Source organism: Lynx canadensis, chromosome B4 (genome assembly GCF_007474595.2).
Source record: "Lynx canadensis isolate LIC74 chromosome B4, mLynCan4.pri.v2, whole genome shotgun sequence".
NCBI lineage: Eukaryota > Metazoa > Chordata > Mammalia > Carnivora > Felidae > Lynx > Lynx canadensis.
Window position 1 is genome coordinate 20,775,477 of NC_044309.1, and position 12,249 is coordinate 20,787,725.

The window sequence follows — 12,249 nt, forward strand, 5'->3', positions numbered from 1 at the left end:
CCCCGGGGCCCCTGCAGGCGCAGTTCCCCCGGGGCTGGCCGCCGGCGCCCGGGACCGCGGCTGTGACGTCACGCCCGGGCCGGCCGTTGCCGCGAGACGGTCGCGTTCCGGTTCCGGTCGGTTGCCCGGGAGACGCGGGTACACAGAGAGACCCGGCTCCCGTCGGAGGCCGAGGCGTCGCGGCGGTCGCCCCCTCGGCGTCCTCGCAGGCCGGGCGCGGACCGGCCGCGTCGCCGCCGGGTTTGTCGCCATGAGTCAGAGGCAGGTGTTGCAAGGTAGGGCCCGGGGCGCCCCGACGGGGCTGGCGGCGGGGACGGCGGGGACGGCGGCTGCACCGTGTCTCTCCCCCCACCCCCGCAGTGTTCGAGCAGTACCAGAAAGCCCGGACCCAGTTCGTGCAGATGGTGGCGGAGCTGGCGACCAGACCCCAAAACATCGAGAGCCTGCAGAACGCGGGTGAGCCCGCGCCCTGACCGCGCGTCGCTCCGCGCCCCCGGCCTCGCCCCTGCACCTCGAGGTCCTGGTCCCCGCGGTGCCCCCTGGCCTCCCTCCCCTCACCCCGGATCCCGGGCCCCTCGTCGGCCAGTGTCCCCGGCCGCCTGCCTCAACCCCGGGCTCCCCCGTCGCCCCGCTCCCCTGCCGGCTGAGCTTTGGGAGAGGAGCAGGGTGGGGACCGGAGGGCGGCGTCCCTAAGTTCCAACAGCCCACCGCGGAAGCTGTAGGTGGAGGGATTCGTTCTCTTAGCGGGTCTTTCTGGGCGTGAGGCCGAGAGGGCAGAGCCTCCAGACGGGCGCGAGAGGGGCCCGGCGTCCCCCCCTTGCATCTTTCTCACAACCAGGCAAGTGTCAGGCTGAAAGTCAAGGCCGTACGAACTGCCTGGAAGTCATTTTACACGAATGGGAATCCGCCTTAATCAGACCCATTTTAGGCGGGTGCCGTTGCCTGTCACCCTGCCTTTGATCACCTTCGACTTCCTCACACCAAAGGAATTCCAGAGCCGTGGACACATTATTTCTCGTCTTGCATTAGTGACAGAGCAGAGGTTTGCTTGAATAATTTCCAAGACATTCCAAGTAGGCAGAGTGTTAGCTTTGAGAGGTCCTTGTGGTGCTGTCATTCCACCCACCCCCCCAGCCCGAGCTCAGGCAACCCCTAGAAAGAGGAAGGGGGTGGGGGGGGGGAGAGGGAGGTTTGCTTCTTATCAATTAACATAAGCAGATGGAGAAGGTAATGGTGGATTAAGGACGATTCCACCACCATCTGAACTCAAACTAAGGTAGCATTTTATCGCTACTGTGTTGTAAGAAGCGTTCAATTTATAGGACGTGATCTTTAAAATTCATTCAAATGAACACGGAATTAAAAGAACTTTAAGAATGCATTGACAAGGCAAGAGTGTTTAGACATAACGTTTACTCTGGCTTCTTTGAGGGGAATGACTGTTGCACCTAGACGGCAGTTTCTTCTGTCCCTGAGAGGGATTTGGGTGTTTATTCCGTGTATGTTTTTGTAGGGGGAGGGGTTGTATTTGGAATAGAGAAAGTGTATTTGATAATCATGTTTTAAAACTCTTTGTTTTGGGATAATTGTGGATTTACATGCAGTTGTAAGAAATCATAGAGCTCCCCTGTGCCTCAGAAGTGTGTATGGTAGGACAGTTGGCACTGACAAAAGTCCATCAGTTTTATTCGGTTTTTCCCAGTTTTGCTTGTACTTATTTGTGTGTGTGTGTGTGTGTGTGTGTGTGTGTGTGCATTTAGTTCTATAGTTTTATCCCGTGTGTATCCATCCAGATAGAGAACACTTTCTTACTGCCAGGATCATTTTTTTTTTGCCCTTTTAGAACCACACCCACGTTCTTCTTGTCCCTAACCCTGGACAACCACTAATCTGTTCTCCTTTTGAAAATGTCAAAGTTGGTAATCTTTTGTTCTGTGTTTGTTTCATGTGGATTGTCTTCTGCGTGTGTGTGTGTGTGTGTGTGTGTGTGTGTGCGCTTATGAGCAAGAGTATGTACTCCTCAAAGTACCCATAGCAGTGTTGGGCACAGTATTTCATATATACTGACTAATATAAGTTTATAAGAGCATATTATATTTTTAAATGCACTTAAGTTTTAGTTTTTCCCCCCTCTCAGTCCTACTCAGTTGCTTTTGTGAATGGGCACTTACTTTTTACACATATGTAATTTCTGAACTATGTGTATACCATATTTTAGCTAAACTAAAACATTTTTTGAAAGGGAAAATGACTGGCATTATTTTAAAAATTTGATACTGAAATACAGGGGTATAAATAACACTTAAGATACAGAGCATCACATTTTAGTATAACAGTGCCAGGTTATCTCTTCCTGTATGTGTACAATGTAGAATATGTTATGGAATTTAATCATTAGGCTAAGTGATCATCAAAGTATAAGTGACTTAGATATGACATCTTAAATAGCCACCTATTTCCACTCATGGTCTGGCTTATGAAGGAATGGAATACAAAAGGAATATAACAGTGTTTTGAAGTTGTCTGCAATGTTGATAGAATGCTAAGATTGTTTTTCTTGAGGAAAAATATTTTTAACATATTTCATGTTACGTAGATTCAACTTAAGCACTCCTTTAATAATTTTACATTAAGACAGTTAATGGATATTCCAATATATTTATTCTTTTAATTAAAATAATCATAATCTGTAAGCTTTTGTTATGAGCACTTACTGGTCTATAAACCATTCAGATGGTTTGTTCTTAAAAAAAAAAAATCATGGATTTTAAAATACTTTCGAAAGAGCCACAATATATATGCATCACTTACCAAGCTTTTTTTTTTTTTTTCCAGTCAAGTGACTTCATATAAAATACCAATGCATTTTATTCCTGACTTTCACATACTCTCTGCATACCTGAGAGGGTTTTGTTTTCTTTTGTCTTCTCACTTTTCTCCTTTAATGAACTGCTTTACTAAATATGTATCATGGATCCAAGATAAGGTGAAAAATATTTCCCATATAGACATCACGATAAATCAGTATTCACTTGTTGAGAATTTTTGAATTCATTCACTGTGGAAGGAACTTTAAAGGTAAAAACTATCAATGGAGTTTTGTTTCATTTAAATCTCTGATCTTTTTCATTACATCTCTGATGTGCTAATAAGAATATTATGTCCCAAGTTAATTACTAGAGCAAACAAAGGGCTGCAAGGTGTCATCTTCAGAGTATTTGGACAAAAAATGATTTTGATTTCTAAACAAAATTGTTGCTAGAAAAAATGGTATACAATGTGTCTATAACCTAGAGTTACTTTTTCCTTACTGAGATTTTGTTCCTTCTAAATCAGAAACATAGGTGAAAACATTACAAAGTTTAATGTTTGTTATAAAATCTCTTTATGCACCCGCCAACTCTGTACTTAGAACCAATAATACATCTGTACAGCTATTTAAAAATGAATTTTGATACTTCCCCCCTTCTTGAATAAGCAGTAACACATGTAACACATTGTGGGTAGTAGAGATAATACACTGTTACTTCCACCAGTTGTTGAATTTCAGCAAATGGAGGTGATTGTTTAGTTGCAAAATATAAGAAACATATTTTGTGGCATTTGGGAATATCAGGCCACTCTTAGGTTGCTTAGAAATTCTGTCTTTCATGGTAAGCTAATATAAAAACTCCCAAGAAAATTCGTTTTAACCTGCTTAGCTCTATGAACTATTTCTGAAGCAGGTATTTATGTAAGAAAAATTGGGGGTAAAGTTTAAAGTAATACTTTGTAATATTTAACATATAACCTATTGCAAAACAATAAACATTCCTAATCAGGAGTTATGCACGTTTTCAGTAGAGCAGGAATGGAGAACTGCTTGACACTTTAAACAGGCATCTGCCTGAAGCTAATTTGCAAATTTAGGCAATTTGATGGGTTTAGAATTCAAGGAAATAAGTCTTATGTGTTGACACAAAATGATTTTAAATTTCCTGTGTCTGGGGCCAGGCGAAAATGTTCAGATTAATGATTTAGCATCTCAATTTGCTGAGAAGGAAAAGCCTGTAGTAAGCATTTGTAATGTGTTTAAAACAGCCTGGTAGGTACAAGTACCATGATTCTCTGTTCCAAAGGATATTGAAACTGAAAAGATAATGAGTAGAGCGACTTCAAAAACAAAAAACAAAAAGAAAAAAACAAAACAAAACAAAACCCCTTAACTAATCATGCTATTTAAATTTCATGAATATAAAAGGAGTCTTAGAAATGTGAATGCATGATAATTAAAGCACTGATCTTTTCTTAAAGGATAGGGATAGTGGTTTTTTGTGTTTTGTTTGTTTGTTTGCTTAAGTGGAAAACATTTCAGGAACTATAAAAATTCTGAACTTGTGTGCACTTAATAATATGTGTTAATAATACACAATAATATCCTAAAAACAAGATTATTCCAAATTGTATTCTGTGTTCCAAACCCTTGTTCCTTCATGGACATTTATCTGCTTTGTTATGTAACCACTGGTACATAAATAGAAAATAATATAACTAGGGCTAGGATATCATAGTTTTCTTAGGAAAAACTGGATGATTTAAAAAAAAAAAATCCAGGCTATGGATGATCCTATAAGAGTGGGGCTTAGAAATGGCAAGTTTGTGTGGGGAAATTTTATGTGACAAATTAATGTTTTTGAAAAGTTATTTAAATATTTCCTAACTCCTCTTTACATTTCAATGTTTTTTCATGGCTTTTGCTCCTCTGACTAGAACTTTTCCTATACTTCTTCGCCTAATTAATTTCTGCTCATTCTTCATGGCTCTGTTTAGATGTTGATTCCTCAGGGAAACCTTCCTTGAGCCCTTACAGTAAGTTAAGTCTCTTGATTTATGCTTTCCTTGCTCCTAATATTTCTCTTTAATGATACTCATCACGATACTCATCACGATTGATTTAGTTTCTGTTTTCTCCACAAAATGTAAATTCTATGCCTAGCATAATGCTGAGCGTAGAGCAGAGGTTCCACATATTTAAATAGAATGAAAGAAAGAATAATTATTTTTCTAAGTGTTTTCACGTCTCTTAAAAAGTTTGTTGTTATAACAGGTCAGGTAGGTAAAGTACGACTCTTGAGTGTGGATACTTAAGCCCCCAAATGGTCGGATAATTGCCTTCATCACAGACAAAGTCAGTCCTGGCCAAACTGAGACTAGTACATGTTTCTTAATTGTTGCCTGACATTGCACTCTTTCTGCGTACCTTGTAGGTATTAGTAAGCTATTTCTGGCTGGTTCTAGGAGTTCCTAACCACTGTTAAAACAAGTCATCTGTTTAGGCCTTTGGGTACCAATGGCTGTCTAGCAATTGTGTGTAATTGGCTTTGAGGTCTCCTAGAAGACCATTATGGGAGCTTGACTGGAGGCCAGACGCAGAGGAGTAACTTTAATTGAGAAGTACCTAGAAGTCTGAGGGAGTGGGAGTTGGATTTAGGGCTTATGCTGGACTCAGAATGCTAGAGGACCTTTCGGCTTCCTTGGGCTTCTAAGGGAAGCCTTATCAAGCCAGAAGCTCTTTAAAAGCACCCCAGGAAAAGTGAGTAATCCACTGGAGGTTGCAAACCGAGATAGCACTTCGGAGAGCTGTTAGACTGAGTGAGTCCCTGCTGGGATCGGGGAGAGGGAGAGCGCAAAGGAAAGACTTCACCAGAGCCCGAGGTGGTTAGCTGCCTTGGACTGCCTGCTCCCCTGGGCCTTCGGACAACACGGGGAGGTGGAGCACTTGAAGAGGCAGGCACTTGGTACTTGTCGGTTGGTCAATGTGAGCATGTATTTAACACTTGCCTTTGTTTTTTTTATTTGGCCATGCTTTGTGTGAAGGACTTTTACTCCATGTTCACTGAGGTCAGATCTTCCGGGGTTTCTACTGAGATGAACTGGCTCTAGGAGAACCCCAGGGCCACACCTTGAGAAAAATTGGGTCTTGCATTGTGGTGGGTGGGAACGGCTCCTCTGAACATGTCAGACTTCCCTAATTCTCAGGTGAAATCTTGGTTTTGCCACATACCCCATTTTCTGTCGTAAGGGTGCCTCATTTTTAAAGTTACTACTTATTCAGGTTCTACGTCCAGGTGAATTATGTATGTGTGCATGTGTCTTCAAGGAAATTATCTCTGTCCACTTTTCTGTATATTCTATCTCTGTGTCATTAGAATCACCATTAATTTATACCCATAGAGTAGCTTACATTGGTTTTCCATAGAAATGTCTTTGTAGAATTATTCTAATAGAATGCCTTTTTTTTTTTTTGAGGGCTTATTTAAAAATAGATACTTCGAGTTCCCCATAGCCTCTTTAAATCTAAATCCCACTGAAGACATTGTCCATTTTGTTGTTAAAGGTTTTTTTTTAATGTAAAGATGCACTCTTTTATTCAACCAATCTTTATTAACTATTACGTGTCAAGCTAGGCCTACGTATGAAATTTCAGGAAAAAAAAAATTTGTTCCTGCCTCATTTTACAAAGTAGTTCCAGTTTTGCTTTTGCTGCCAGGAAACTCAGTGATACATTTAGAGTTCAGTTGCAGCAGCTATTCCACCCTATGTTTCTGACAAATAGTCCCCATCTCTCTACTTCATGCCTCTTAATCGTTATCTTTGTATCTGTATCTTTTACAGTAAACTATCTCAAAAAATTTGTCAAGTAAGTGGAGTATGAATAAAATACAACAGTTTATCTAAAGATAGACTTCTGAGCTGATTACCTTCCAAAGAGCCCTCTCCAAATATTACCCACGAAACCTCTTGGAACAGACCATTCTTTTATAACCTATTTATTCTCTACTGACCCCATTGATGGACATTCCAATTTTCTGCAGGCAAGTGGGTATCAAAGGTACAAATTTAAAAGAGGAAACACATTGACGAAAGAAGACAAGACTAATCCAGTGTAGGCAGCACTCCAGAAGACTTTCCAATTAGAATAGAATTATATCTATATGGGGTGATGCGGGGCGAGGGAACAGTTTAAATAACCCATCTATTTCAAAAACAAACTATGAACATGGGCTCCTGGGTGGCTCAGTCGGTTGAGCATCCAACTTGATTTTGGCTTAGGTCATGATCTCACAATTTGTAGGTTTGAGCCCCATCTCAGGCTCTGCTCTAACAGTACAGAATCTGCTTAGGATTCTCTTTCTTCCTCTCTCTCTGCCCCTCCCTTGCTGACATGCACACACTTTCTCTGTCTAAATAAATAAACTTAAAAAAAAAAAACTATGAACATATATATTATATATATATGAACATATATATGTATACTATATATATTTGTATATTATATATATATGTTCATCCATATCTTTTAGAATCCATTTTTTTCATTTTAAAAATAGTTTCTAAAAATCACTTGAGGTACAATTTACATACCGTACAATTCACCCATTTAAGTGTAAAATTCAGTGGGTTTCGGTACATTGTTAATTTTTAAAAGTGTTTTTTATTTAATCTCTATACTCACCATGGGGCTTGAACTCACAACCTTGAGATCAAGAGTTGTTTGCTCTTTTGACTGAGCCAGCCAGGCACTCCGGTACATTGTTAATTTTTAAAAACTGTGGTAAAATATAGCAAAACTTGCCATTTGAACCACACAATTCAGCGACATTAATTACATTCCTAATGTTATGCAGCCATCACCACTATTTACCTCTAAACCTTTTAAAAAGTGACTCCAAACAGAAGCTTATTTTGTTTTTCTTTTAACTAAAATTGGCCTTAAAAAGAGAAAGTTGACATTAAATTTTGCAGCTTGTTCATTCATCGTTCAACATTTATTGAGTATCCAAGGGCCAGGTGCATGCTTAGATGCTGGCCATGCAAAAATAGAAGGCAGAGACGATACTTTTAAGGAGCTTATTTGCTACAGGAGAGATATATAAATGCTATTTGATAAGTGTCCAATATATAGACATACGGAGCACCTATGAAGGGTATCTAACTCAAGCTTTTGAAATGAAGGGTGCTTTCATGGAAGACTTCTAGAAGGAGATATTATCCAGCTGAGTTTCCTAGGACAGCCAGATGAAGAGGGGAGAGAGGAAAACTGTGCTCAGGTAGAGGGAATGTTATGTGCAAAGGCACAGAGGCAAGAGAAAAGGTGGTACTTGATGGAAAAGACAAATGTTTAGATCTGGCAGGAGCTTCTTGAGATAATACGGCCGGGAGAGGAAAGTCTGTGGCTGCAGAGGAAAACAGGCCTAATTATAAAGGACCTCGTCCAAAGTTTGGCTTTATTCTGAAATTGGTAGCAAGCCACTGAAGGGCTTTCATTAGAGGAACAAAGGGATCTATTTTGTGTATGTGTTTTTAAAGTGTTTATTTATTTAAAAACATTTTTTTAATGTCTGTTTATTTTTGAGAGAGAGTGTGAGTGATGGAGGGGCAGAGAGAGAGGGAGACACAGAATCAGAAGCAGGCTCCAGGCTCTGAGCTGTCAGCACAGAGCCTGATGCGGGGCTCGAATTCACAGACCACGAGATCATGACCTGAGCCGAAGTCGGAGGCCTAACCGACTGAGCCACCCAGGCGCCCCAATTTGGGGTTTTAGAGAGACGATTTTCACAGCAGTGTGGAGAGTAGACTGGAGGGGATTAAAACAGGATCAGGAAGACCTATGCCCATTTTTGCTTTAGCACTCATGCTGCATGACAGATCTGTAGGATTTGTGACTTCGTAGGAGGGGCAGGGGCAGGTCCGGAGGGAGAGGAGTTCAAGGTGACTCACAGTCTTCTGGTTGCCATTCCTTAATGGCGAAGGGATACAAAAAGCAGAAGGAAATGGTGATTTCTGTAATAGTGGTGAAGTTGAAGTGTCAGGGATATCTATGTGTCCATGCCTGTAGTAAGCAATTTGGATATATATGGCTCTGGGACTCAAGAGAGTGATCTTAGCTGAAAATAGAGGTTTGGATACATGGAATTCGCATGTTCATTGGAAAACTATATGGGGCGCCTGGGTGGCTCAGTCGGTTAAACGGCCGACTTCGGCTCAGGTCATGATCTCGCGGTCCGTGAGTTCAAGCCCCGCGTCGGGCTCTGTGCTGACAGCTCAGAGCCTGGAGCCTGTTTCATATTCTGTGTCTCCCTCTCTCTGGCCCTCCCCCGTTCATGCTCTGTCTCTCCCTGTCTCAAAAATAAATAAACGTTAAAAAAAAAAAAGAAAACTATATTAAAAGCCCATTTGATATTTTTTCATGTAATTATAAACCTGCTAATTCCAATCATTTTATCTCACATATTATGAATTGAACTTGCCATAACTTTTATGCTCTGTGTACTTACTCAGTTCAGATCTCTCATATAGACAGTGGTGGCCATGACCCAGTTAAGAGTCGAAGAGTTGGCACTGGAAGAATGAATGAAATCTTGGTTTAATACAGTCATCAGGGAAGAGAGCTACAAATGTGTTAATGGTGGAATGAATGCAACAGATTATACCCTTTGGTATGACATATAGGTCAGTTTTCATTGGCAAATGGGCTGTGATTGATATTGGGGAGGAGAAACAGGAGAGCATAGACACTAGAGCTATAAAATAGTATATGCCTCATAGAATTGTAATAATGACTGATGGGTTAATATTTTTTTTTAAATTTTTTAAAAACTTATTCATTTTTGAGAGAGAATGAGCAGAGGAGAGGCAGAGAGGGAGACACAGAATCTGAAGCAGGCTCCAGGCTCTGAGCTGTCAGCACAGAGCTCGACGTGGAGCTCGAACTCACAAACCATGAGATCATGACCTGAGCCGAAGTCGGATGCTTAACCGACTGAGCCCCCCGGGCGCCCCATGGGTTAATATTTGTAAATTTCTTAGGGGAGTCCCTGGTACATGGTAAAGTGTGCTTTGCGCCCTCTTAGAAGAGCTGCTAGCTGCCTGTGGGAGTCAGTGGTCTTGGTCCCAGCTTCTTCTCACCCCTCCCCACTTAATGACATACCGGATGTGGGAGCCCTTCACTCACAAACACCTGAATGAACAGTGACTCACCAAACAAAATTCAGAGGATACTGTAGTTATGAGAGTACATTAAAAAGAAGAACATAGCTTTTTCTTGAATTACTTATCATTACAGGTGAATTCTGTGCAAAAAGACTATCCATACATTTCACAATTCATTCTGACCCTTTAAATAAGTTACAGGCCTCTCTGTGTGTTGTAAGGGATATAACATTTAAAATCATAATTGATTTTATAGTTGTAGCCGCAAAGAAGTATTTCGCAGAAAACAGGGCAAAGAGATATGGTACTGAAATTTATGATTTCTTTTTTAAGTGTTTATTTTTTGAGAGAGGGAGAGTGTAAGCGAGGGAGGGTCAGAGAGAAAAGGGGACGGGGGATCCAAAGTGGGCCCTGTGCTGACAGCAGAGAGCCTCATGTGGGACTCAAACCCACAAACTGTGAGATCATGACCTGAGCCAAAGTGTGACGCTTAACTGACTGAGCCACCCAGGCGCCCCTGAAATTTTATGATTTCTTAATCAAATGAAGGAATAGTAGTCAGTGGTATATAATCACAGAGACTGGGAGAAACCAAATCAAGGCCTGAAAATTCTTAGCTCAAAAAAAAAAAAAAAAAAAAAAAAAAAATCAAGGGAGGAACACTTCAATATTTTCAAGTAAAAAATGACCAGTGAAGGAAAATGAGAACATGTTATCAAATGCATCAGTGTGATGGAAATTGCTTGAGTAAAAATATAGTCATGTACATGTAATAACTTGCAGAAGTAAAAACATGTAAAATTGCAAAAATCAGTAAGTGTAATTAGACTTACTCTGTGATAGAGTAGGTAGTGCTTAGTGTAGTAAAATTGTAGTAGAGTCAAGATCACAAGCGCTTCAATAAGGGTTAGTTGTATATTCAGACCTGTGCCAGGTAATTTGATAAATAGAAAAGAAGTATAAAACGAACTCTGCGACTCTTAAATATGAAGAACAAACAGGGTTGCTGGAGGGGTTGTGGGAGGGGGGATGGGCTAAATGGGTAAGAGACATTAAGGAATCTACTCCTGAAATCATTGTTGCACTATAAGCTAACTAACTTGGATGTAAAGAAATTAATAAAATGAGAGCTCTTGGTGTATGGCATTTAAAAATCTGATTGTGGAAATCCTAAAAAAGGAAAACAAACTGCTCTACAGATGTTTATTATTTTATTGAGAAGATAAGACATTTATTCACATAAAACCAATGAGAGAACCATGGAACATGCTACATCAAGGATGGCTGCTGTGCTTTGCACAACTTTAGAAGTGCCTTTTATATCATGATTAATGTGACTGGCATCCCCTGGATTTGTGCAGTACACAGCCTGCCCAGCCATCCATGTTAGACCTTGGAATTATTCAATGTCTTCATTCTCATTTATTTGCTTCCCTGCGTGTAAGTGGTATAAACAATAAGCTCTCCATGGCTTTCCATTTCACTTAGAATAACATCACAAAATCTTATTTTGATCTACAGCCAAATTTGACCTGGCCCCAATCAAGTTTTCCAGCTTTGTCTCTTGCCAGATCAGCCCTCCCACGCAACGTTTCAGGCCAGTATGAATTTATCATGGCCTCTTCAACAGTCTGAGACAATCATGCATCCTTTGTCCAAGCCAGAAACTTGGAAGTTTATCACTGACTCTTCCCTCTTCTTCACAATAATCTGTCTGGTTAATATCTCTTTAGATATTAGGTATTAGATGATATCTCTTTAGATAGTCACTTTTCTCTCTCCCTTTGCCATTAGTATTCTTCAGGCTGTCTTCACATCTGGCCTAGACTCATACAGTAGCTTCCTAAGTGGTCTTCCTGCCTCCCATCTTGTCTCCTTTCATCCATTCTCCCCAGTGTGATTGGTGATCCTTCGTTACAAAGTACAAAAACACTGACGCTAATGTTCGGATTAAATTCAAAACAGTTAAAATAGTTTATTGAGCTCTTAAGTACTTTTGTCTCTGTTAATCTCTTAGGCCTCTTTTCCCAACCCTTTCTTTGCTCCCTCTTGTACTATAGTCATACTGCATTCCAAGTTTTGTCAACATATCAAACTCTTGGTTCTTTTTTAAATGTTTATTTATTTTTGAGAGAAAGCAAGAGCAGGGGAGAGGCAGAGAGAGAGGGAGATACAGAATCTAAAGCAGGCTCCAGGTTCTGAGCTGTTAGCTCAGAGTCTGACTTGGGGCTCAAACTCACAAACATTGAGATCATGACCTGAGCTGAAATCGGACAC

At 40.7% G+C, this 12,249-nt stretch overlaps 1 protein-coding gene across 1 annotated transcript in view; it reads left to right on the forward strand.

Moving 5' to 3' along the window:
- Positions 1–223: 223 nt before the first annotated feature.
- The window catches only part of SPAG6 (sperm associated antigen 6), a 64,723-nt gene continuing 52,697 nt past the window's right edge, over positions 224–12,249 (forward strand). The window contains exons 1-2 of the mRNA XM_030322089.1: positions 224–275; positions 361–456. Coding sequence (XP_030177949.1) covers positions 251–275; positions 361–456 — 121 coding nt within the window. The 5' untranslated portion in view covers positions 224–250. The remainder of the gene's footprint in view (positions 276–360; positions 457–12,249) is intronic.